The sequence below is a fragment of the Accipiter gentilis genome, chromosome 8 (assembly GCF_929443795.1).
Source record: "Accipiter gentilis chromosome 8, bAccGen1.1, whole genome shotgun sequence".
Taxonomy (NCBI): Eukaryota; Metazoa; Chordata; class Aves; order Accipitriformes; family Accipitridae; genus Astur; species Astur gentilis.
The window spans coordinates 41,960,718-41,986,317 of NC_064887.1; the positions used below are offsets into that span (position 1 = coordinate 41,960,718).

Here is a 25,600-nt window from a genome sequence, read left to right on the forward strand (position 1 = left end):
CCGCCCGGCCGCCGGCGAAACGTCACCGCCGCCAACGCGTCGCTTCCTGAGGCGGGGCCGGCCGGCCGCCACCGCCTCAGCGGCTACGGGTGCCGGGAGGGCCCGCCGCGCCGCTCCCGCGCGTCACTTCCGCCGCCGTTCCCCCTCTCCTCTGGCGGGAAGCCGCCGCTGAGGGGCCGCCGCCCGCCCGCCCCGCACTCACCGTTCCTCCGGGTACACCCCCCCTCCGCCCCCACCCCGAGCCCCTCCGGCGGCAGGAGCGGCAGCCGGGGCCGCATTCGAGCGGGCCGGAGCCCGGTTTTCCCCCCTCCGTTCAAGCCCGTTCCTTCGTTAGGCAGGAGCCCGCCCCCCCCCCGGTCACAGCACCCGGGGTGCTTTAGCCCCGGGTTAAAACAACGCAGGAGGGAGCGCGGTGTATAAGAAACACACCAAAAAAAAAAAAAAAATTTTTTTTAAAAAAAATCTCTTTTTTCTGGTCTGGTTTTACAGCATCGGGAGCGTTCCCGAGGGGAAGGCAGGCCCCAAGCCCCGAAGACTGCCGCAGGAAACCGAAAGGGCAGTCGGTGCAGCGACCGAGCAAAGGTCACGTACTGGAAGGTAGCGAGACAATTGTTCTGACCTTTAAAACTAGCTCAAGGAATACGTAATGCCGGCTGTAGTAAAAGATGGGCGAGTACCGGTCAAGCAGGAGGGGGTTCTACTAGAGCCTACTCCATCCACGCACTCCGTCAAAAGACATTCCTACAGCATTAATCTACCCATAAGAACATGCACTTTAGGTAACGGCGATCCCCAAAAGATTTGCAGATGAGCCATTTCAGGTCATCCAGTGACAAGAAAGAGGTGGCAGTGTATTAATTTAAGATTTTTAGGATTAGAAGAATAAATTTTGTAAGGCAGGAGGAAACCAGTAGCAGAGAAACGTGAGTTCATGCAAAAATGAGAGTACACAGCAGATACGCACACGGTAAACTTCATTTGAACTTGTTTACAAAATTGACAAAAAAAATATCACCTTGTAAACTTATTCACATTTGTTGGAGCTCACAGAACTGGTTATACTAGCATGCTGAAATAAAGATTGTCAAGCCTCGTCTCACCCTGGATGACATCCCAGTGAGCTGACCCTTACAGCAGAAACAAACTCGGTATGGAACAAGATTTAAAGCTTGCATTGTGAGTGAATTTCTCTAACGATTTAGTACCGCTAGGGAACGGGCTGGCTCTAATACCTGACGCTCCCTCAAGCAAAGAGAGCATCAGCACGGTCACTTTGCTACCCAGAGCTGGATGCAATTTGAAAGCAGTGATGACCTTAGGGCATCACCTCACCGAGTGTGGTCCACAAGGGCCATTGATTGCATCAGAAACATAAGCGGTGGAGAAAAAGATGGGTTTTATAAAGTGTTAATGTAATACTTCTGTCATTTCCTGAAATTTGCCCTATATTCAAAGGCCTCAGAAGAGCATGGACCCTGTTCCTAAATGCAACCATTCAGGGAAAAAGGGACAAGGGGCAGGGGGAGATAAGATGCACAGTATTTTTTACATAAACAAAACCCAAGCATTTTCCAAAGTGACCAGCTTTTCAGCCCTCTACCATCAAATCTACCTTTCTGAACTGCAGGACAGTAGCTTTCCCCAACTTTAAAACACACTGCTTGACCTCATCAACTGCAGAAGGACAAAATGGAAGTAAACTGAAAATATACTTGGAAGCATTTTTTTGGTAACCACTTTTTCTGGTTTCACACTCAGACCCCAGGTTTCAGAAATGGAAGCACAGACATCAGTTCAGATTTCTGAGACACCCACACATTTCAATACCAGTCAGATCACAAAAGCGGTAGGTTTGAACAAGAATGACTTAAAAATAAACCAAACCTTATCGGTTGTATTCCAGGGAATGAACCAACGTAATGTATACCTGGTGAGGAACACCCTTTTAAAATCACATAAGAGCTTGACTCTCCTCTCAAGGCAGGAGAACTCTTGCCAAGGCTCTTCTCCATAGAAGCAAGATCCAGCACAAACGGGTTAACAGAGTTAACATCACTAAGCCTAGAAATATTTTTGGTATAGTGTCCCCTCCCCTTTTCCCCTGGACAGAAGCCCAGCACCGGGGACTGCAGAAAACAACTAGTCCCGAATGTTAAAGCAATTACAGTTAATAGAAATTCTTAGCCTTCTATACCGAACCAGGCTGCTTCAGAAAGCATTTTAACAATTAGGAATAATATATTACAAAATTTACTGAGAAAAAAGATGGAACTATGATCTTTTTAGACTTTGAGGTACATTAACAGCAATTGGGTTATCAGTCTCCAGACCCTGGATGCAACCAGAGTTTAAAAAAAAAAAAATCCAACCTGTGCGACTGAATACCACCAACGTACTTGGAAGACATCTTGTATATCCCTAACAGCCAGCTGCTTTCGACAGTGTCGGATGGGATTCGGCTTCACCACACTGCTCCGACGGATTCTCAGTGTTGATGATCACTTAGCTGGTCTGAATTGAGCAAACTTTAAAAAAAATGAGTTAAGTATAAATAATTCACAAACTGTTTTGTGCAAATTTTTTTTATTTCCACATTTATATCACAATGTGTCCACTTAAAGGACCAAATAGCAAAGTTGCTCCCTTCTGCATCCCAAGAACACAGAAGTCTAGGTACTGTACATTCACTAAGGCTCTTTGTTTTTGCAAATTGCGTTTATGATGGATATCCATAAGGCAAACAATATCTAAAGGAATGGTAACAAGTATATTTCCAGCATACAAACAGGCTTCCTTTTTCCCTCTCACAGTACAGTTACAAACTTGTAGCACCCTCATTACATTTAGATTCTAGAAAAGGTGATTTTTCTTTTTTTTTTTTTTTTCCTAGAAGTTTGCAGGAAGGGAAAAGGAGGAAAAATATTTGGCTGGTGGTGGTGGGATCAAAAATATCATTAAACATCTAGTTTTTGCAGCATTTCTCAGAGACTGGATTTAAACTGAAACCAGACTAAAATATGTGGATGCCTATGGAATGTTGAGCTGAAGCTGGTCTCCCAGCCTGCAGTGCAACACCTGCTGTTTAAAACCCAATCTCCGTACCACATGACTTTAAAAAAAAAAACGCAATCATGTTCAGAGATGTGATACAAATAAAACTACAGTTTTTGCACATTGTCTCTTGAATATCTCACTGCCAAATAAAAACCCAAATCAAGTCAAATAAATAGATGCATATTTTGTTAAGGTAACTTCCACAATTTTCTCTGTACCTGCCTGTAATAAGATTCCGGCATTCAGAAAGTGCTGGAAATCCTCTTCACTTCTTGGGGACTAACACTTTTTTATAGCTGGCTCGCTATAAGAGTTTTGAACTCAATTTATCAACCTTCGTATGCCTTCCTTTGCAATTGTTAGTAAACTGGTAGCAGCATTTCACAAAAGGAGAATTTAAAGGGAAGAGCTGTAAAGAACCAGCTCCCTCACACCCTCTGCTCGTTGGGCCTGTTTGTCCAGGACAGGAGGCTTTCTCCATCTTTAAGTGGCATAGTGTCTGCCATTTTTGCTAACTGCAGATGTAAAAGCATTTTTAGCAAAACTGTACTCAGTCTAGGCAGACGTAAGGCAGGATGTTCAATCTACCATCATCCCCATGTGGATCTAAAGATATGCACTGTGTCCAATCATACCAGTTACCCTGTGTGTCATAACAACCGTTCACGCCTGGCCAGTTATGTTCACGTATTCTGTTGAGGTCATCACTCGTGACCTCTCTTGTGACCCCAGGCAAGTCTGTAGGTTTGCTGTTAGGAGCTAGAACATGAGTCTTTCTAGCCTCTTTTCTAGTGCTTTCCTCCTGCTTTAAATATTCAGACATGAAGTAGTGAGCTCCTGGAGTCTGTACTCCTGATGAAGACAGCAAGCTACTCTGTCTGTTTAAATATGACTGAATGATTTCGTTTCTGGATAATTCTTTCCAGTTCGTTTGTTCAAAGGGGCTTTGCAGGTTGGGTTTTTGCTCCTGCTTTTCCGTTTCTGTCCTGTGCTGTTCAGTAAGTGCAGGGATTTCTACCTGCAAAGGATCTTTCTGTGTTAAAGGTTTTATCTGTCCTGTCATGGGATCAAAAGTGAGTTTTCTCTCTTTTAATCTCACAGGTTTCACACCCCCTTCTGTCACGTGCCCATCCAAGTTGACTGTATAGTCTCTGGGTCGGTACCTTTTCTTCTTTTTACTATCGGAACCTGAAGCAGCATCATCACTGTCCATTTTTGAAGCGTCCTGTGAAAAGCCCATGTGTGGCGTGAGAGATTCCCCAGGGTGGGAGCTGGTTTTGCAGCTGGAAGATGTGTGCTGTTGAAGTGTCCCTGCTGTATGCCTGTGCTGGCTTTCAGAAGGTACCTGCTGCTCCTGCCAGTGCTGAGATACCTCAGTTACCGATTGCTGAGAGAACTCCAGTCTTTTTGCTGGCATTGGAGGTGTCGACGGTTGCATCAGGGATGGTGGCGGTGATGGCACCTGTGCAGTATCTAAGAACTGAGACCTTTGAGATGGACTAGGCATTGAATCCTTTGGTGAGTACGTAGTATGCTGCCGAGCAAAAGTATCATGCCGAACATTTCTGGGGCTAAACGAGGAACAGCGAGGACTCTTGGGTTGGTGCGGTCCTGTGGTTTCTTCCGATTTATCATGCTGCTGAAGCACTGCAGTCTTTAATAACGAGGAAGTGCTTGAAGGTTTTACAAGTCCTGGAGAACTGGTGTGAGGTTTTACAGCATTGACTGGGATCTTATTGTGTTTATCATTTTCACTGAGTTCTGTCCTGCTGCTTTCGGGCCCTGCATGTAGATTTATGTCTACAGGACTAGGGAAATTTTCAGGACTACCTCCAATTCCATTTGTGGGAGGGGGTGAAGAGTTTTGTAATACTTCATGACTAGCTTTGGAGACTTTGGGGGGAGGAGGGCCCTGATGCCCATCCCTGTGTTCACCTTTCCTTTTCCGATTTCCCAATTTCTCTGGTTTTGGAGAATTTAGTTTCTGTATATCATTCCTGCTTTTCAATTCGCTGATGGGCTTTGATCCAGCCACAGCAGGAAGTTGCGCTTCAGGTTTGCAGTTGTGAGCACCACCATTTGCTGATCCAGGTGGATTCGGCAACCCTCTTGGCACTGGTTCATTCTGGGTTACAGGTTCTATCAACTTTTGCCAATTCCGCAACAATTTCTTGGCACGTTTGGCAAGTTCCTCATTGGATGTCTTCTTCCTCACCTCATTGATAAGCCTCCCAAGTCTCGTTTCCTATAAGGAAAGAAAAGTTGTTTTACAAACAGGTATAATTCTAAACAGAATTCTTAAGGTACATTTCTGCTTTGTAATGCTTACCCTAAGAAATACCTAGTTAAAATCCACTAAAGGTTTAAATGTTGAATTAATCTTTTTGGAAAGGATTAGCCCAGCCGGTTCAGCGCTCTGCCACGCAACATGAAACCTACTGTAGGCTTCCAGTCGCCCTGTCTTTATTCCCCGGCTAAAGCACCAGAGCCATTAGCTGTGAAAAACATCAGGAAGGAATTCTTTAATCAGCAAGAATCTTGAAAATAAAAGGTGCAAGCTCGGATTCGAGGGGAAGTGCAGCACCCAAGGCAGTAAAGGTGCATGTTTATCACAATGAAATTATAAGATCTGCAGAAAGAGGCAAGAGAAGAAAATTCCAGAATCTTCGCCTGTTACAGTAATATGTTGACAATAAAAATCTCCATTTCACAAACCTGACTAGCCAGGGTGCGACTTATGTCCTACCTTCTTCCTCCATCTCTCCTCTCCCTTCACTCCCCAGTATCTTGAAAGGGTATGAAAGACCGATTTAAACAAGCATTCCTAGGGTGTCCCAAAGTGGTTTCATAAGCGGAAGGAAGTGAAGTGTTTGATTGTTCCCAAAGCACATTTGAAAACAAAGAATTGTTCCATAAGTCAGATTACTTAAGAAAAGCACTTCAAAGGAAAACATAGACCAGTCTGTGAGAGAAATATGCAACACGTTGCGATACATACGTTGAAATACAGCTGGAGTTACAATTAAGCAACAGCTAAAAGCAAGTAACACCAATAATTTCAATATAAAGATATAAAACAATTTTATAATTTAGCCATAAAAACTTCTTTAGGCTCTGTTTCTAACAGTGGCCAGTGAGACTGCAACTATCCCATCTGATACTTCAACTTTTAATACAACTAATCTCACCAACTAGATCAGGCACTGAAACCTGCTTAGCTGAATTTAAGATTAATTTTGTCGACACAGAGTAACTATATTCCTATTTCAGATTCTTTGGTGCTTGGTCACCAAACATCTAAAAAGGTGACCAGTACTTCAGCAAGCAGTTATGTTGCTGAATGCAACAGAATTAATCAGTAGCAAGTAATGATTAATTTAGTGCCCTACACAAACAGGAACTGCGCTGCACAGAATACTGATCTGAATCCAGAAAGAATCACTGTGTATGCATTGAGATGTCAGAAGCAGCACGAGGGACAAAATAATATCTTAATTGTGAATCCTTTGCAATCATTCTATTGTTTCAAGAAAAGCTCTTATGGAAATTAGATCAGCAGAGAAAGTCCTTTTATACACACAAAAATCAAGTAATGTTTAGAGGGTGACATACCTCAAGTGCCTCTTTGGTAATGGGATATTTCTCCAGGCTGGAGATCACTTCCAGCACTGCCACCATGTTATGGATCTGCAACAAGGAAGACAAAGTCACTTCATGTTTCATGTACAGGTCTTAGTTATCAAATGTAATTTAAGACCTTCCACTTTATAATTGCTGGAAGCATTAATCACAAAATTGCTATCACACTGTCTGGCTTTAGGGAGCTGACTGTTCAAAGAATAGGGACAAGGACACTTTACTGACCTAGTTGGAAACTGCAGGAGCTGTAACAAACACACTCTTATGTAAAACTAAAGGAAACATTAGCAATAAAACCAGTGTGACTTACTAGCAAAGTTCTGAGACTCCTAGCCAAGGTGTTAGTTAATTGTCCTACAGCCTAACTGGAAACATTAAGTGCCAAGTGGGCCAAGAAGAGCAATGAGTCAAATCAGAACTCTTGCATTTATCCCTTTAGGCACTGCTTTAGATTTACGCAAGTCACCGTTCTATGATTTTGTTCAAAATATCCATGTTTCCTGTAGCTATGCACCAAGAGTCTAAAATCCCAGGCACAAACTCCTCCAAGTTGAAGTGCAGAGAAGCAAAGGCTGTGCCCAGTAGGTGTCCTCAGCCCATCGCCCAGCACCAGGCATGGGATAGAGCCACCCTAAAAATTCCACAATCATTCTCCCACTCTTATTTCCTCATATGTAAAGAGTAACTGCAGATATTCACGTTACATTAACAAAGCCTGCACCCTTTTCTGATGGGTTTCACTGCAACATTTCTGTAGGCATGAGTAAGCTCACACAAAAGCAATTGCCACAATCTGTAGATGTTAAGCACAGGCGTGATTTTAGTAATTTCTGTGAGAAACCCCAGACTACACAGAGATCCATATTTCCATTACCTGATGTTAAGAGCACCAAAAAGTGGAATTTCTAATTCACCTTTGTAGATAGATTTTAAAGATAAGCAAAGGAAAACTTGAATCACAGTCTCATTTATTGCTTAATTGCATTTGTGACTCAACTGGACATGAACTGCATGTGAGAGAAATCTCTCAGCAAGGACCTCTGCAGAGATCCCACATTATCCTGAAGTCTTATCAGGAGCATAATCAGGTCGCTCTACCCTCCCAGTCACACACTCCACTGCAAGATTCTTCATTTTGAAAAGATTGCAAGTTCGGAAGAATTAGCTTTTTTCAAGTCAATTCTACCCTTCTATTAAGATACAACAAGAGAATCAGGAGCTCAAGGCTCTTCCTTTCAGAAAGTCTTGTGCATAGACAATGTTTTTTCCATCACAGCAGGATTGTTTAATGTAGGAGATACTTGGATAAAGCTGTCGGCAATTAAACACTTTACCTGATTTTTAGATTTACTTTTATCTAACTTGTTTAAAGTCTATATAGGCTTTGAATGATTCTAACTGTTACAGGCTGCAAAACTAAATTCAGACTAAAGATGAGTTACTAAAGTAAACTAAAGATGAGTTAATTTGTCATGGTCTTTTCTTCACTGAACAACAATGCCTCTGCAGATATTTAAAAGCCCTACCATCCAGTCAGGTCTGCTAAAACTCTGCTTAAGCTTTAAAGCAGCAATAGCATGTATTTTGACATATTCTAGTTCTTACTATTTCACTTCAATGCACTGACTTTCTTCCACGTTTTGATCCTTGCACTGCCCTCAGTGCCTACAAAGGCTGATTTAGCACCACAATTTAAGTTATACATAACGCCAGGGTTTTTTTTCAGTTTCTAGAACCAGAGTACTTAGAATAGCTAATGCTCAATTCTGGGAGTTTCCAGACAAACATTTTTAGACTTGCAAAACATGATACTCTCCTTCCCAACACATATTTTAGACTATGAATTACCAGGGTGCAAAAAGGCTCTGTGTATTGCACACACCAATAATTGGTACAATTATTTTTGCAGTTACTGGTAATCCCCAAATATTCATTATCTAAATGACAAACTGATGGCAAAAGGATCATTAGTCTATCAAAAGGTCAAGATGGGGAAAGTGATACACTCACGTATATACACACCTACAGAAAGATGAAATTGGTCAGGGAATTTCCAGTAACAGCTTTGCCTTTGTTCAATATATCCAAATACACATACAGGGATACCCCTGAATGCTAAATCACCTACCAGAGACCAGGTCTACATCAAGACTGATAGACTCTTACTTCATTCCCTCCTTTGAGGGACACATGGTGCCAATTAAGACAGTGAAAGCAGCCTTACACCACTGAGTCTGTGCTGATCACTCAACTTCTGGTAAAACACAGAACACCCATTTCAGATTCTTCACACATTTGTAACCAATTGAAAACATGCTGTCGCACTGAAGCAATCGCTGCAAGGAGCACGAAGGCTCACACTCGAGATCAACTGCAGGAAGCTCCTCTCGTTTTTTTTTTTTTTTTTTTTTCCTTCTTTTTGACCTGCAGGGAAGCATGGTTCTTAAAAATAATAAAACGTTCAGGCAGGTTCAACAACTTCTCCACCCTTCCCCAGTAGTTTTGTGTAGTTTTCTTGGAATGCTTCACCCAAACTGCCACAAAGAGAAGCTTATAATAAAAGTCATATTCACCTATTTTAAAATAATGCAGACTATGAAATTTCTTGTGGTATAGTTAAACATTATGATGAAAACAAGATGACTTCCCCAAAATGCCTCAAGTATCATCTATTCAATGTGAAGACATCTATTTTGGTACCAGCAGCACATCAGTATTGCACATCAGTACCTTTACCTTAAACCACCTGTTACTGCCTTAATAAAATTAACATATTGTCACACTACTGACATGAGACTGAAGTTACAAAACCTACCAGGACATCATCCTACTTTGAACAGCACCAGAAATTATAATTTATTAATGCAAGCTGCTATTAAAAATACTTACTGGCTACACAGCAGATAGCCAAAGTAACATAAAGCAGAGTGGGAAAAGGGAGTTTGGCAACCTTGCTCTCTTCAGACGATAGTTAAGAGTACAATTGCGTAAAATGGCATCTCAGGAACTTGCACATCATTTTAGCTTCTATTTGCCTTTGTCTACTTACGGTGCAACCCATTACTACCCTCCCAAAACAAGAACTTTCATGAAGCAACCCCAGGACCTCACATTTTAGGAGCTTGCAGAAATCAGCTAAAAATAATTCATATGGCATTTCAAATTATCTCATGCTATTCCCATGTTGTGAAGATTGACTGGCACACAGACCAATTCACTCGAAAGTTTACTGGAGAACATCTGCTTTGAGTTATCTACGATAATCCTTTCCAGCCAACCCTAATGACAGTCACAGAAAACAAATCTTATTTATTCCACGCAAGTCTTCTTAAGTCATTCAGCTATACTCTGGAGCTTACTACTGGTATCTGAGATCTTTTCCAAGTAAGCACTAAATGTTTTTACTACAGCTTCAGACAAAAGCATGGGTTTCTGAACTCTCTGGAAAAGATCAAGCAGCCTAATTTCCTTTCTTTAACTGCCATCTTGATTTATAAAAACTAAAATAAGATTAAGAACAATTCAGTAACTAACTTCAGGGTAAGTGTTATACAGCAGTTTAAAAGGATAAAAAGTGTGTTAGGGTTTGGGAAGTTTAATGTACAGCTGTTCCCTGCCACCTCCAATTCTACTGCCTCCTTCCCTGGTAGATTTGAAAATAGCAGCAAACTCGGCATCCGCACGTCAGCCAGTATCACTGTTTCCACGTGCTGGGACGCGTTTTATGTTGGACTAGCACACTCAGATGTTATGCTTTGATTCTCTTCCTTCGTCTACAGACCAGTCCAGATATAAAACACAAAATGAGCACCGATGTAACACTTTTCTTTCTTCCTCAGGACTGCCTTGACACACAGGACAACCTCCATCTCACTCCACTGCTGCCTAAGAAACAAACGTTACAGAAACATTCAATTGCAGTCATTTGAATAAAGCAATTTTGGGTTTGTTTGGGTTTTTTTAATGTTTCATAGAGGTTTTTCTAAAAATCTTTGCATGCATGACTAGACCACGATAGATGACAAACCAGAACTGAGTTAGCAAGGCTGATGTTGCTGAGACACTTAGTTATACAGGCCTCAAGTAGAAGGAGTAGGTATTTCCTTGTAACATGAAAACCTGAGCGCTAGGTGCACAAATACAAAAAAAATTGCAGTGAAACTGCTAATACAGATTCCTATCCGACTGGATTCTGGCTAGAAAGGCTCTTTTTAACCACTTGTACAAAGTTCACAAAACAGCACTAAAAGGCATCTTTTGACACAGTATCATCATCCATATGGGTCACATTAGTACCTTTAAAAGTTTCTAAAGGGTACTTAAACTTGGCCTAGTATGTCTAGAATCCCTAGTCACTGAAACTTTTCTAAAGACAAAGCTATTATCCTCCTGAAATCACAGGTTATAATAATCAATAATCTTGACTCCATTGCAGGCATTTTGAAACAGACTATACAGCTGTATCAGAAGACACTGGCTTTGAGAGAACGTGTTTGTCATCATACTTCAACTTACTTCCTCAGAATATGCTATAAATACTCAGTATTTTGCTAGTTTCAAAGAAAGTACTTTTGTAACACTTTCCCACCTGTAGTATCAAAGTAATTTCACAAAAGCAAGCAGAGAAGCGGACCCCCTGTGGAAGACTAAACAGATCTGTCTACCTTTCCTACAGATACAAATCCAGATCTCCATTGCCAAGTGGGTGTTTTCTGTTGGAAATTAATATAAGAAGTGCAGTATGGTCTATACAGAAGTTCACAGGAGCATTTGTACAATTTTTTATTGCCTTCCCTCTGCTCCTAGGGACAGCAGCATTTTATTGGGTAGTTATAAAAACTGTCATGTATCTATGGGCCACACATATCTTAAGTAGCACAGGATAACGTTCAAGAAAATCCCAGGTTCAAGGTCGATATTGCTGAAATGGCCAAGAAGGCAGAACTGATTCAGAAGGCAGGTACGGAAACAGCACCACGAGCAAGGTCATCCGCTCGCATTTATTTTCTCCAAAGCAGTGTACTGATTACCTGCATCTAAGCACCAATTCCTACCCCAGCCTGGGGTCTCTGAGCAGTATCAGATCTTGCCCCCAGCACTGCATTTGTATAAAAGCTACTTCATTGCATAATAATCTGAAACATGGAATAAGAAGTAAGAAGAGAGAAGTTGCTATTCATAGTAGGCTTTATTTAAATGTGGCATTGGAAATACAGTAGTATAGTGTTTATTTAGCACTTCATATAGGATGCATTAGATACCAGACACTAACAATACATATCATGAACAATAAACTATAATGTCATTTTTTCAATGATACAGACCAAACACACAAAGTTAGAATTCAGGTTACAACCTGCTGGTATGTAGTTCAGTTCCCTTGCAACTGATCTATTAACAGTTTCCCCTACCCTCAATGTGACATGATGTTGTCTAAAGATAGGGTACACGAGATACTATTCACAGAAATGACATACCAAAAAGATGACCATGCACTACTTTGTTCATAATTTTTGAAAATGTTTGAAAGTCAGTTTGCTAAGCAGAGTTCAAATATTCACCAGTACACAAAAGATATTCTTAAAGGTGGAGGCGAGTTTTCTAATAGTATTCAGTAAAGCAGATCTTTAAACATGAAGGAATCAATGATTTAGGTTCAAAGTCATCCACTGAGAGCATCTTCTACGACAGAGAAATTCATTTGGAGTCCACGCTTTGAAAACTGATCAGAAATTTGTGCTGCAAAACAACAGGTAGAAGAAATGCTCCTTGACTACCAAGAACAGTCAAAAAAGTGGCTAGGCACAGCAAGCAGTTATCCTTACCTCTGGATTTAAAGTTTCCAGGTCTAATTTAAAGAGTCAAAACAATCTGCATATATTTTATTTGTACTTAGGCTTTATTTAATGGTAAAGTAACATCATCCAGACACCTTCCCATATACACTTTACAAAGCCAGGATCATCAAACAAGAGTAAGGTCAGATTCCAACAAAATACCGCATTGCGAAGAAATCAGCAGACCTGAAATACTTCACTTGAGTGATACAACAGTTTAGCCCTCTGTTACCTTTTGGCAGTATGTACGCACATAAGTAAGGTGTAGAGAGACTAGAACAGCCAAGAGATCAAGAGGAGTTTGCCAGCAGAAAAAGCAGTTTGCCCTGGCAGTTACAACCTCGAGACACAGATCCACAGCAGTTGGTAAGTGCCATCAACACTCTAGCTCTTCTCTACACGGTCCACTCCAAAGGAGACATCTAACCCTGGCAGGGGCCCTCAACATAGCAGGAAAACAGTCCACACTTTGGCAAGGTAGGGGAAACCACCCAACGAAAGAGTATCTGTCGGTGGAGTCATTTAGAAGGTAAGTATAAGTGGTATCAAAATACAGATTACGGAGACAAGACACACACCCAGAACACGACCATTCACAGGACAGCAGTGGCACATTGAGGGAAGTCTTCCTGCTCTACAGGAAGAGATCTTTAAAGCAAATAGAAAACAGTCAACAGTATAACACTTTTCTCCATTCATATTTATTAGCCAATAATTGGAAAACATTCTTGTTACTACAGAGAATAATAATTGTCTGTCAACTTCAACATTCGCTAAACATTTTGTATAATATCATAAGAGTTGTACCTGTAGTGCCTACCCCTCAGTTGTATATGAAACACAGAAGTCTCACTGCAGGGTGATCCCCCAACACTACTTCTTCCACCCCCAACAAAAAAAAAACCCCAAAAAACCCCAAACCACCCCAAACCCAGACCACCAGACCATGAAGTTGGGCAAAACCTTTTTGGGGAACAAATTTATTTGAAAAGCCCAGCAGTTGAAGTGAAGGTTAGTTACATGAAATACTATTAAACTGGACAGACATGGGTGGCACAAATTCAAGATAAGGGAACAGAGTAAGAAGAGGAGCAGACTGCCACAAAGCCAGGCAGTCATTGTCACAGCAAGGCAGAACACAGCCTCAATGGCACCTACCACGGCATACTGCAAGCAAGATAATTTTAGTCTTGTTTTTTCACTCAACACCATACTGATAAGGAATGGTATAGGCATCAAAATCAGCTGGAATTACATGTTCATCTCAAGGCACCACAGTTCAAGAACATATACAAAGAGGAGTTCAGAGGAGAGCAGTGATAAGAGGTTTTGAAAACATGGTGAATAAGAAAAAGTTTAAGTACTCAGTTCACACAGTATTGAAATAAATAGGGAGGAGACACTTAAAGCTTGAAATAAGCCTTCCTGTGCATTATTAGTCGTAATAAAGAAAACAGCAATCAACTGTTTTCATGCTCACTGGCCTAATTTGCAATGAGACAAATACCGATTACATATTAGGAGTAACCAGAGATGCACTCAGACAAGCTCCCAAATAGTTTCCATAGCCACTCCAGAGGTTTAAGAACAGATTAGACAAGTCTGGAAGGAGTTGCTTTGTATAGGTGATGCTACTCCAGTGAAGGTGATGGACCACATAGCTTCATGAAGACCCTTCCAGCCATGCACCCCTATGATTCACACCTGGGGAACAGATACTGAACAGCAAGTAGTGGAAACACACTGAAACACCCATTTCTAACTAGTCCGAGCTAGACTCAAAATAGCAATTCTAAATTCTGGCCCCTCAAAGAGATACATGCAGGTAATTACACAAAGCAGTCTGTGTTATAAAGGGCTTAGAAAAAATTCGACACTTCACAGTTCGCTGCCCACCACAGAGGGCAGACTCACTCTCCCAAGCGCAGCGCCCGGAGCGAACGTGACCCCAGAAGAAACACCCAAGGCTGTCCCAGCCGTCGCAGGCGGCTCAGCACCACTCAGGCTCTGTAGTCACTTCGTATCATTTCGACCACCTCGTGCTTTCCCCTCTACATCCCCACACCCAAGCACATTTCTAAAACAGCATGGTCCTGCCAAAACAAAGCATAATGAAACAAGAATATCCACGGAAAGTATTAGGTTTGACCCAGCCCTACACATCCATTGCCTTCTGGTATAAATCCTACTGATCACATGGCCAGCTACAAACATGTTTAACATTTAGTGGAAAAACGAAGCATGTCTTGCAGAAGGAGACTTGTCAAGTGTTGAGCTGCATAACCAAAGAGTACGAAAAAATGCAACATGCCCCCTGCCCCCCCGGCCGGTGCAGCAGTTGCTACAGATTATTTCAGCACAATACCTAACACCCATAGAACACATCACTAACACACAAGCCCTAAAAACCCAATCACTACGCTGGTCCTACCGACATCTAAGCACGATACAGTTTCATTATATACACGGTAACCATTTCTCCTCCTCTTCCACCTGCGCAGAAACTCTAACCAGATGAATCTGGGTAGTTATTATTTATTATAAGCCATGAACTGAAGTTCAATACTATTGCTTAAAAATTTAGAGAGCCATAAAATGAGGTTGCTGTGCAAAGTCACAGGAACAACCAGTCCTACTTCAACAAGAGAGAAATATAGAGTTTGTTGATTTTTCAGACAGAATAATACAGAATATACAGAAAATTCAGCCTTAAAACGCACCCCTTCTGATTTATCACGATCCTGCTGCTTTCTGTGTTAAAGAGAGATCCATTCGTTCAGCCATAAGTCTGTACTTTGACTGCAGTTACGCGGGGAAGTGGAAAGCCAACGCTGAGAGTTAATGCAGAACAGGCAGGTGCCAGCGCAGCCGAGGACGCTGCCGGCACAGCAGCTCCCCACTTCACCTGAGCTCGCTGTTATTATCTACCTGCATTACGGTAAGAGCAAAGTCAGACACCGAACTAGATTATGAGAATGACCCTTAAAGGCATCGCCTGGACAGAATCATTCTGCAATCACCTGCTTAATCTTAATGCACTCCAGAGAACTAGTGGAGATTTAAAGTTATGCAACACGCATTTAAGGACTTGATGAGAATGGCTTCAAAGGGTCAAGAGCTTTCTGAAGTTCTTAAATATTATGTTACCCATCTCATGGAATATCTACCCAGAGCTGTTATCATGGAGCTGTTTATATCTGAAAGTAACATACAGAAAAGCCCTACTAATGTCACCACAATATAGACTCTTCACTCTTTTCTTAAAAAAATAGAAACATCTATCACCATATTATTGGTATATTTCTAAATGCAGCAGACCAACTTTTTTCAAAATGCTAGGGAAGCTTCTCAGCTGATTCCTTAAATGATAAAAGAGGCTAAGGTAAGACCCTGTTGAATGCACTGCATTGTGGAATTTATTAATTCATCACACTGAAGTGCAGTATGCTTGCATGACTGTTCATGAGAATTTAAGCATGGCATATTTGTTCACAAAACCTGAGAAAGAGAGTCTTACAAATTGGGAAAGTTTTAAATACCAAGTTTGGAGAGAAGTCCCTGTATCCTTTCAACAGCAGTTACTAATACAGAATTTCCATGAGCACATGCCATAGAGAAGTTTTATGGATATGCAAAAAAAAAGTTGAAATCAATTTACCCATCTCCTAGAATTATTGCTCGCCAAATTCTAGATAAAATGCTGCTGCCAGTCAACCATTTCCAAATGCCTCCATTCTCTGAAGACTGTGCAGGTCCTCGGGAGAATATAACCTGTCGGGGGGGGGGGGGGGGGGGGGGGGGGGGAAGCAGATGACCCTCCTGATAATCAGTCGGGAATGCTCGACCATTCCATTCAGTGGCAGGATCATTAGCAGCTACTTGGAAACAAAATGAGTTTTCTACCTTTGGCTGGGAAAAAAATCTTCCCCCAGAGGACCGTAAGCACAGCACCTTTCATCTGGGGCTTACAAATTGGAGAGCTACTTTACTTTAAGACCAGCTCTGCTCCAGAGCCAATTGCCAAGTGTGATCGTAACAGGACAAAAGAACACAGTACCCCATCAGCATTTTATTTATATTTAAATACAGAACGCTTAGGAAACTACAACCAGGGGCTAGTTATTTCTAAACTAGCAGCAAAAAACTTCATGATTTCCACTTAAAAAAGCTCCAGTGATGCTTAAGCCCCTTGGCAGCCTGTCTTAAAATGTCCAGTGAAGAAAATAATATACAAAGTCAAAACCCAATAGCTCATATTTTGATAGACAAACTCTTACACACATGACAACAGAGACCGAGTTGTCACGGTAAGTATACAGGCTGCAGGAACCCGACCTTTGCAAATACATTTGAAACTTCACCTTCTCTTCCATCTCACTATGCTCAACTCTATTCAAGAATTAACTGTAGTTTCTCCAAGGACAAACTATAATATCGAGGTATAAATTTTTCTGGAACTTTCAAGATAACTTATGTACAGACATAAAAATTACACGTTCCTTCCCATGCAATTAATTTACACAGCACAAGGAGTGTTATATACTGGCCATCCTAGCCAGCTCAGAGCTTGCTTAAGCAACAGCTCGAGTTACAGAAGCACAGAGCTGGTTGTAGATGAGCTGGAAGTTTGGTCACTGAAGACAAGTTATGAATGTGCATCACTACCCTGGGGAAAAAAAACATGCTCCTCTACCTTCAGAAGTTCTACACTCCTTAAAAAAAATAAATCAATTTAGCCCTGTAGTATAATCATGATGTTCTGCAAGCTGATTCTGCATGAAAACAGTATGTGAGAAAGCAGCTCCACAAAAGTGCTGGCTGTCACTCTCAGACAAGACTTCCACCTCTGCACAATCATCTTCACAGCACAAAGTTTCAAAATACACCCAGTTGAGTATGTTGCTGAATACTACAGACCGACTTGGACGTAGGATTCCTCTCCTCCCCAACTGCTATGTTAGAAAACCACTTTGTTCAATAAAATGGAACTAATTACATTCTACTTCCAGTGATTCCTCAGTAGAAATTTCTACCACCGACTGTTTGGACATGCTGGAAATTCTATACTTTGATATTAACAGTCACACTTAAGCATGCACCGCTGCCCCATGAAAGCCATGCCCCAGAAAACACTGACACACTGTTAAGTTTAGCAGATTGCACCTCAAATTAAAGCAATTTGCTAGCACTTAAATATTGTTCCAAACACTGAAAGCATGAATTACCTGCAGAAAGAATAATTCAGCTGTTAGAATACTGAACAAACCTACATTTACATTAAATTGAATGTGATGTAATTACTTTTACCTTAAATATTTCTTTAAAGACCAAGTGCGTAAGTGGGGCCACACCATACCGTATGTTATACAGACCGAAGAAAGTTTATCTGAAGTTATCAGCAAGTGCAAAATGGGTGAGACGAGATAGCAGTAAAGCGTTATCAGCCAAAACAGACATGTTTCTTCCTTCATTTATAAAAACTATACTGACGTTAATTTGAACTCAAATCTACTATATTGCAGTAAGTATGCCTTAAAAGAAGTGCTTCTTAATTAACATCAAATTTCCACAGCAGGCAGAATCAATTCCTTCTTTCCCTATCCTGAAACTTTTGTGCATCCTGAAAAAAGAAAACTACTTGTCAACTGCAGCAGCTCCTTGAAGAAACTGGAAAAGGATCTCCCCTCACAGCACACTGGGAGAAAAAGCTTCAGCTGCTCTGAAACTACTTTGATCAGCAGCCAAAGGTGCCAGAATGACAGCACTGTTGTGTCATATGGCCATACCAAAAACCCTAAAGAGAGGCAACAACCCACACCTTACGCACTCCTAAATTGGGCTCACCCTCAACTTATTATACAAAACCCTAACAAATGACAAATTAGAGTTTCTATCCTAAGTCCAGACTTCTGAAACATGGGCTAAGCTGAAGGTCTTCATATTTTCTGACATAGATTGGGTCTCTCCGCTTGGGTGCTTTTGACATCAAATATTCTCCCTCCCACCCATGCCAGCATCAGGCTGCAGTGCCTCGGCAGCAGGAGCCGATCCAGCTGCACCCCACGCCCACCCCACACCAGCTCCAGCCCTCCCAGGACCCCGTGCTCAGCTGCCTCAGCTCCCTGCTTTCTTGGGTTAATTGTGCCCCAACATCCACAGAAATGGCTTAACGCAGGGTGCTAGGTGCACCAGTAGCGGCAGGAACACAGCTGCTCCAAGTCACAGCGACTTGGGAAACTGCAGCCTTGGGTTCTTTGCTGTTTGGGAAGTTTGGTTTAGCACATCTCTCCTGGAAGGATGTGCATCTTGCACATCAGCCGTCTTTTCCGTGCTGTGGTTCATGGTGACTGTCACGAGATTATTCCTGATGTTTATTCTACCTACAAAAAGTTGGTTCTTCCATTCAGTAAAACTGCTTCATGGCTACACCAAGAAAAATGTGTTAGATTAGTTATTTCCCTCCCAGTATTTCCTCCCTCCAGGCTCTGAGCAATCAAAGCGGTCATTTCCCCACCAAGGGTCCACACTACAGCGTGTGCAGACAGGTACTTGCTGCAAAGTCTTATCATTTGGATTTGAAAGGCCTGATCCCCTTTAATGAAACAACCCGACAAAGTGAGGGGTGTCTGGCTGGCGGGTGCTGCTCTCCAACAGCTTGAGCTCGTACCACCTGGGGCTGCCGCTGCCCCACCATCACCTCTCCTCGCCACATCACCCACATCACCCCCCCCCAGCTACTGCTTTGTGCCAAAACTACCACCTCCCGGACCCCAGGATGAGCCAGGGCAGGGAAAGAGGCCCCAGACGAGCCCCCTTTCAGGTAGGGCTTGGCCAGGTGAGTTCCTCAGCTGGCCCAGTGCAGGGTCAGCACAAGGGAGGTAACAGGAACATGCAGCTGGAGGTGGGAAGTGGACAGGTATTACAGCAGCTCTCCCACCAGGTGCAGCTCCGTTGGCAGTTTCAGCTGGTGTAAGCATGCAAGTTTAAGCCAAGTCAATTCGATTTTTGGTTATTTGGAGCGTTAGCCACACAACCTTCAGTGTGAGGTGATTTACTTTTGAGTTGCAAAGCTCACTCATCAGTTACTACTCAGGAGCATCCTCCTGGCTATCCATAAAGAAGTTTCCCAGCATTTATCCCAGGAACACGTGCGGAGCCCTTGCATTACTGCATCACAACGAACATGGGGGATGATTCCAGACATCTGTGAACCCCCCCAAGTGACAGTGACAATAAAGCCTCTACAAGTGAAACTTGACCATAAGGCGTCCACTCTTACCTTAAAAAGCACAAACAGGTGTGGTTAACTTTTACAGGTAACACATACCTCTTTCCTAGGAGGTCCCAAGCCATCCTAAGGCAGCAGGGAAGCATAAGGAAGCAAGCGGCACTCCATTTTTTAAGCTTCCAGACCTAAACACTTTAACACCCAATTCTGCTGCCACACCTGTGCCAGTACTGTTTGTGATGCACCAGAAGTTTTACCAGATAATTCCGCTACACCAAAAACTACCTGGGGAAAAAGAAAAAAAAATACTGTCTTGCCTTTTTTAAACCCTGATCAATTCCCCAGTTCAGTTCACCATATGATCCTGCAAATAGTTGCATCGGCCCACATAAAATGGGTGTGTGTAGCAGGACTAAGAAGTGAGTGTTATTTAAATTGTCACTGCTGCCGAAACAAACACTCAAATTACAGCTTAAGAGCAAATGACTACTGCCATCATCACTGCAACCTGTGGAGCTTCAAGGAATTAACAATAGAAAGGCAATTTGGCATTCCCCTTGCTTTGACCCCTCAACCTAAACTTCCAGCCACTTTTGTTTGCTCAGATTTTGTCTTAGCAGCCTCAAACTTTATAATGGTCTCACTACTGCAAAGGGGTGCTGTGCAAGTAAAAAGATTTTAACCCCCCCTAAACCTCTCAGCCCTATTACCACCAAAAAAATTATCCAGGACCATCCAGGCAACTAACCAGACGAACACTAACTTGGTCTAGTTAAACTCAGTACCTATGTAAGCATCACAGACACTGTTGGAATATACTTTCACCAAGCAAAAAAAAAAAGCTGTTTTGGAAAGAGATGGACAGGAAAGCTGCAAAGCAAGGCCAAGAAACTAACTGTACCACCACCCTCAAACAGGCGAGTTCAAGTGTATCCAGCTGTTTACAATATAGAGCATCAAAAAAAGCTGTCATCCTCATTTAAGGTTATTTAGAATTATGAAGAAACTGAATACAAAGGGACTTACTGCAACAGGCCCAAATCTTTATCTGGAACCCAGGATTGACACAGTAATGATACTTCAGACCCTACCCATTAGGAAACACCACAATCACCCGCATGTTTCACCACACACCTGAAACACTGAATCCGCTGCCTTGATGCGCAAAATGCAATACTTGAAACAAGACAAGCTATAATAAGGAAATAAACAAAAATGGTAAGAGGTACAACAGGTTCCAGCCTCTTTGTGCACTGCAGCTTCCTCAAAACTGATAAGCTTATTAAGGCCTCACAGAAAAGGATAAAGCTAAAGCAAAAGCCATGCCTAGTCTACTTTCGCCCACACATAACCCTTCCCTGCATCCAAAGAAATCACCGAGACCCTCCCAAAGTGAACCATCGCCTTCCTCTACTCTCTACATTTACATTATTTCAGCAGTGTCTTGCACCTTCTCCCCCCCTTTTTAAACTCAATTCTAGAAGGCGTGTTTATCACCGATGACAGAGGCTTTTGTTTCTAGGACTTTGGTAAAGCAATCAATACAGAAAACGGCCATGGAAGCATCTTTAACTATGCAACTCATGCGTTAACTGGAAGATCACCCCAGGCCAATGCACTACTTAACATATTACAACAGGCGGACCAATTTATTATTAATAATTCAGATCATGGACCTCTCCTGAAGGTCTGAGCAGCAAGACCGACTGAGATACTGCACAAATGGCAGCCTGATTTACAATCAACTCCAACCACACAGTGAGCAAATAATGGGTTCTTACTCAAACCAAAGCTGGGTTTGCATCACAGAGATGTATTAATGGCAAATAATTAAATTATTGTCTAATATTTAAAATCAGGAAAAGATTGCTACATATTCAGGATGAGGAACCATTTAATTGCAAGCACAATTCTAACAGCCAGTTGGAAACGACAGGCTTTCCCACAGAGCAAAAACTAACAGATCTCATTATTCCTGACATCAGGTAATAAATTCCCTGAAGAGTACAGAGCGCGATTTAACAAGGCAAAGGTGCTCTGCTTGGTGAAAGAGGTGGTTTCTCACCACACTGAGCCCAAAGGGAAAAGCACTGCTTCTACCAGAACCAAGGAATATCTCCCCTAGAAGACGTCACACAACTGCTACTATAAGGTTTCGGACACTCTTCTCCAGTTCCTGTTTCTACACGGTTCTTCCAGGAAAAGGATTTTCCTGCAAGAAAATCGTATTGCCCATCGTTGTGGGTGATACCACTAAACTCATGCTTTCCTCCAACATGAGTCGTGGTACGTTCTTGCTAACACACAGGCTTTGGAAGGAAATTGATGTTGATACTCAGTGCTTAAGTCATGTAGCAGAAGTAGTTTGCCCATATGTTTTTTCGAGGGGAAAAGGCTGGATAAATGAAGACATAATACCAGACATCCCGGGTGGCTTCCAAGATGATGTAATTTTTTTAAAATAGCTTATTTCTTATAGGCCTCCTTTGAAATAGAGGTTACCCCTGTAAATTCTGAACTAAGTGTGTGAAACTAAGTTATAAATATATTCCGCAGCAATTACTAGAAGAGGTCTCAAGTGCTAAATGCATGTGTACAATTAAAACATTGCTCCTGAGTCAGCACGGCTTTATGCAGCAGTCCAAACAAAGATGAACAATTGGCACAGAAGATGGTTTCTCAAAGCAAGCAGGTTCTGAAAGCCTGGGGAAAAGATTATTTTGTCCAGTTCAACTCAATACAGGTAGGGAAACTTCGCTCTCTCGCTCTTTTTTAATTCGAGGCAGGACCTCAGAGTGAACCGAAATCGGTGTATACCACAAAGACCTTTACAGCTACACTGGAATGAATATCCACAATGGAGAAACAGCTTGTATTGGAGAACGTATCACTGAAGCTTAAATTTACAGCGTCCCACAGTAAAGTGCTATAAAGAACTACATCCTCCTCCTCAACCTCACAAAACTGGACTTTTTTTTGCACACTTGACAATATTAGCACAGTTTTCACCCTCTCCCCTCTCCAGAAACAGGCACATACACACACCAACAATTATATTGAAAAGCCTGAATGAAATCCAGGCCTCAAAGCTTGACTTGCTTGGTAAACAAGGAAGTCAATCACAAGAATGAATACTGTAAGTTTGAATGCAACCACTTCTTTTAGAAGATTCTAAAAGCCAGAAGAAAGTAGCCAGGGTTTTCCGTGAGTACCCACAAGTGCAACAGCTTGTAGCTGCAGTGACTTCTTCCTGCGGGAAAATGTCGGAACAGTTTCTTATACTTTTACGCTGCTGCCCAAGTGCGATTAAATTCAGAATCTGCTTTTCAGCACGTTCAAAATTTAAGTTTTTCTTCTCTTCGTGAAAGTGGCATGACAGGTAGTTTTATTGACTGTTTACCACATATTCTATGTGCTTTGGAGAAAAAAAGTCCGAGATCTAAGCCTGCACAATGAATCTCAACTACACCACCTCTGCTCTCCTTCGAAGAAAAGGTTAAAATGGAAGACAGCCCTCTGCCTACAGGCATTTCTAAACAATGGGCTGATTTTTCTGCCACCAATTATTGCCCTGGATAAGTATCAAGTATGTAGAATTATAATTTAACATACATTACTACTAAGCTTATGGGGCTACTGACCTGTTGGAAGCTCAGCAGAGCTATTGGCTGATGCTCCAACTTCCCCCTACAGACAGCTGCCTGGTTATTTCTGGTCCCCCTCATCGCAACCAAACTGCAAGCACGTTCACAGCATAACGTAACAATAATGTATGGAGAAAGGGAAACTTATCCATCACAAAATATATTTCCTGGCTGCTTAATTCCACACAGCCACAACGTTCTAGAAAGTAACACCAGAATTAGGTACTGACAGTTTTGAAGTTAAAAGAAACCATAGATCTGTTAAGAGTCTTACTAGGTTGACGCTTGGTCTAACAAAGTGAAAGATTTGCAGCCACAAAAAGAGAACTTGGAGCAAACAAAATTCATGAAGTGTACTAACTGACATTTCAGCAAGATCCACATTAAAGTACTGCAAACTCAAACAACTTTTGACATTTAAAAGCCCACAATTACCATTATAATCCATTACTGTTACTCCAACATGTAACATTGCAGCTCGCGACAAACGCACATCACGGGGGATTACTAAAGAAGCTACAAGGTCAGGGTGATTTTTCTTCAGTTTTCATGTCACACACAGGCCACTCCAGAACGTCTCCAAAGGGCAACAACTTCATTACCTACTTTAAGACTTCCATACAGGTCTATTACAAAAAAACACACTCGTTCAGACAGAAGCAGGTATGACTTTAATAGAACCAAAATGCCATTTCACATACCCAGCCTCCTGGAATAACACACACGTGCGTGCGTTCAGTCTGACGCACCCGTAGCTGCCCCCACAAACTGCAGATGGCCAAGACAAACCCACCTTTGCGTCCTGCTGTGGTGACTGCTGATCTAAGATTTAAAAATCTGACAGATCGCAGGCTCTGCGGTCCTCTCCCAGTAACCAACACCTAAGCGGAGAACCGCTTTAATGTGCCCCAAAAACCCTTAAAAGGATTGAACGATACTTCGGATAACCGCCACTTCGACGTGAAGGCCACTTACAGGTAAAACATACGCCGACTTCTGTGCTTACACCGCATCCCAGAAGGAGCAGATAAGCTCATTAGCGTGCTGCAGGAAAGGATAACAGCCAAGACCGAGGCTGCTCGGTGCTGAAGCAGCTCCAAAGCCCCGAAGCCACCGTCGAAGCCCTCCCGGCGCCCCCGCAGCCCGGGGTACCCCACGACCCCGACTGGAAGCGGCGGTAGGGGCCGAGGAACAGGTGGGCGCCCCGGAAGGTGCCGGTCGGTCGCGACGGAGCCCGGCCCAGAGCCCCCTGCAGGCCGCACCCGAGCCGCGGCCTGGCGTGGGGAGGCCGCCGGGCCGCACGCCGCATGGCCGGGCAGCGCCGGGGCCGGGCCCCGGAGGGGGAGCGTGTCCGTGTGTGGGGGTGTGTGTGTGTGCCGTGAGGCGGCGGGAAGCGGCGGGGGTGGGTGGGTGGGTGGGGGGTGAGGGACGGACACGGCCTCCCCCCCGAGGAGGAGGGGGAGAGGCCTCCGGTGCCAGCGCCGGGGCGGCCCCGCGGTCCCGGCTCGGGGGCGAGTGGTGGTGGGGGTGGTGTGTGTGAGGTAAGCGGGCGGCGAGGCGCCGCTGGCAGCGGGACCCCGACCGGGCAGGGCGCTGGGGAGCTCCCCGCTACCGCCCGCAGCGGAGGCTTCCGGTGCCCGGGGAGGAACCGGAGCCCGGCCGCAACCGCCGTCCCGGTGGGAGGCGCGGTCCCGGCGTTCCCTCGGACGGCGTGCAGGGCGGGAGGGGGGGGGGGGGCGGGTGTGTGTCGGGGTTGGGAAGGGGGGGGAGGAGGAGGAGGGGGGGGGGGGGCCGGGGCGACGGCCCGCGGCCGGCGTCTCCCCGCGCTGCCGGCACGGGAGCCGCGGGGCCCGGCGGGCCGTACTCACGTTGCTCTGCGGGTCGATGGCCTGCAGCAGCCGGTCCCTGATCTGCTGCGGGGAGGGGGCCGGAGCCGCTGTCATTGCCTGGGCGAAGCGGGGCGGCTGCGGCCGGGGCGGGCGGGCGGCGGCGGGGCCAGGCCGGGCCGGGGCGGCGGCGGCTCCTCACTCGCCGGCGGCGGCGGCCTCCTCGGGGAGCCGGAGTCGCATGTTCGCTCCCCGCCAGGCGGGGGGGGGGGGGGGGGGAAGGGGGGGGGAGGGGGAGAGGGAAAGGCTGAGGGAAGGGGAAGGGTAACGGGCAGCGGCGGTCGGAACGGGGGGAAGCGGGGAGGGGAAGGG

At 43.7% G+C, this 25,600-nt stretch overlaps 1 protein-coding gene across 1 annotated transcript; it reads right to left on the bottom strand.

Annotated features, from left to right (window-relative positions):
• Positions 1-508: 508 nt before the first annotated feature.
• Positions 509-25,406, bottom strand: MED26 (mediator complex subunit 26). The gene is made up of 3 exons (XM_049807582.1): positions 25,271-25,406; positions 6,667-6,741; positions 509-5,299 (listed from the first exon to the last, which is right to left on the bottom strand). The coding sequence occupies exons 1-3, from the start codon at positions 25,343-25,345 to the stop codon at positions 3,605-3,607; spliced, it is 1,845 nt and encodes a 614-aa protein (XP_049663539.1). The 5' UTR covers positions 25,346-25,406; the 3' UTR covers positions 509-3,604.
• Between the last annotated feature and the right edge of the window lie 194 nt (positions 25,407-25,600).

Coding starts and splice junctions, on each gene's coding strand:
- MED26 (XM_049807582.1), bottom strand. CDS start 25,345: ATGACAGCGGCTCCGGCCCCCTCCCCGCAGCAGATCAGGGACCGGCTG. Junction 6,742..25,270: donor CCATCGACCCGCAGAGCAAC/GTGAGTACGGCC, acceptor TCCTTGTTGCAG/ATCCATAACATGGTGGCAGT. Junction 5,300..6,666: donor TTACCAAAGAGGCACTTGAG/GTATGTCACCCT, acceptor CTTTCCTTATAG/GAAACGAGACTTGGGAGGCT.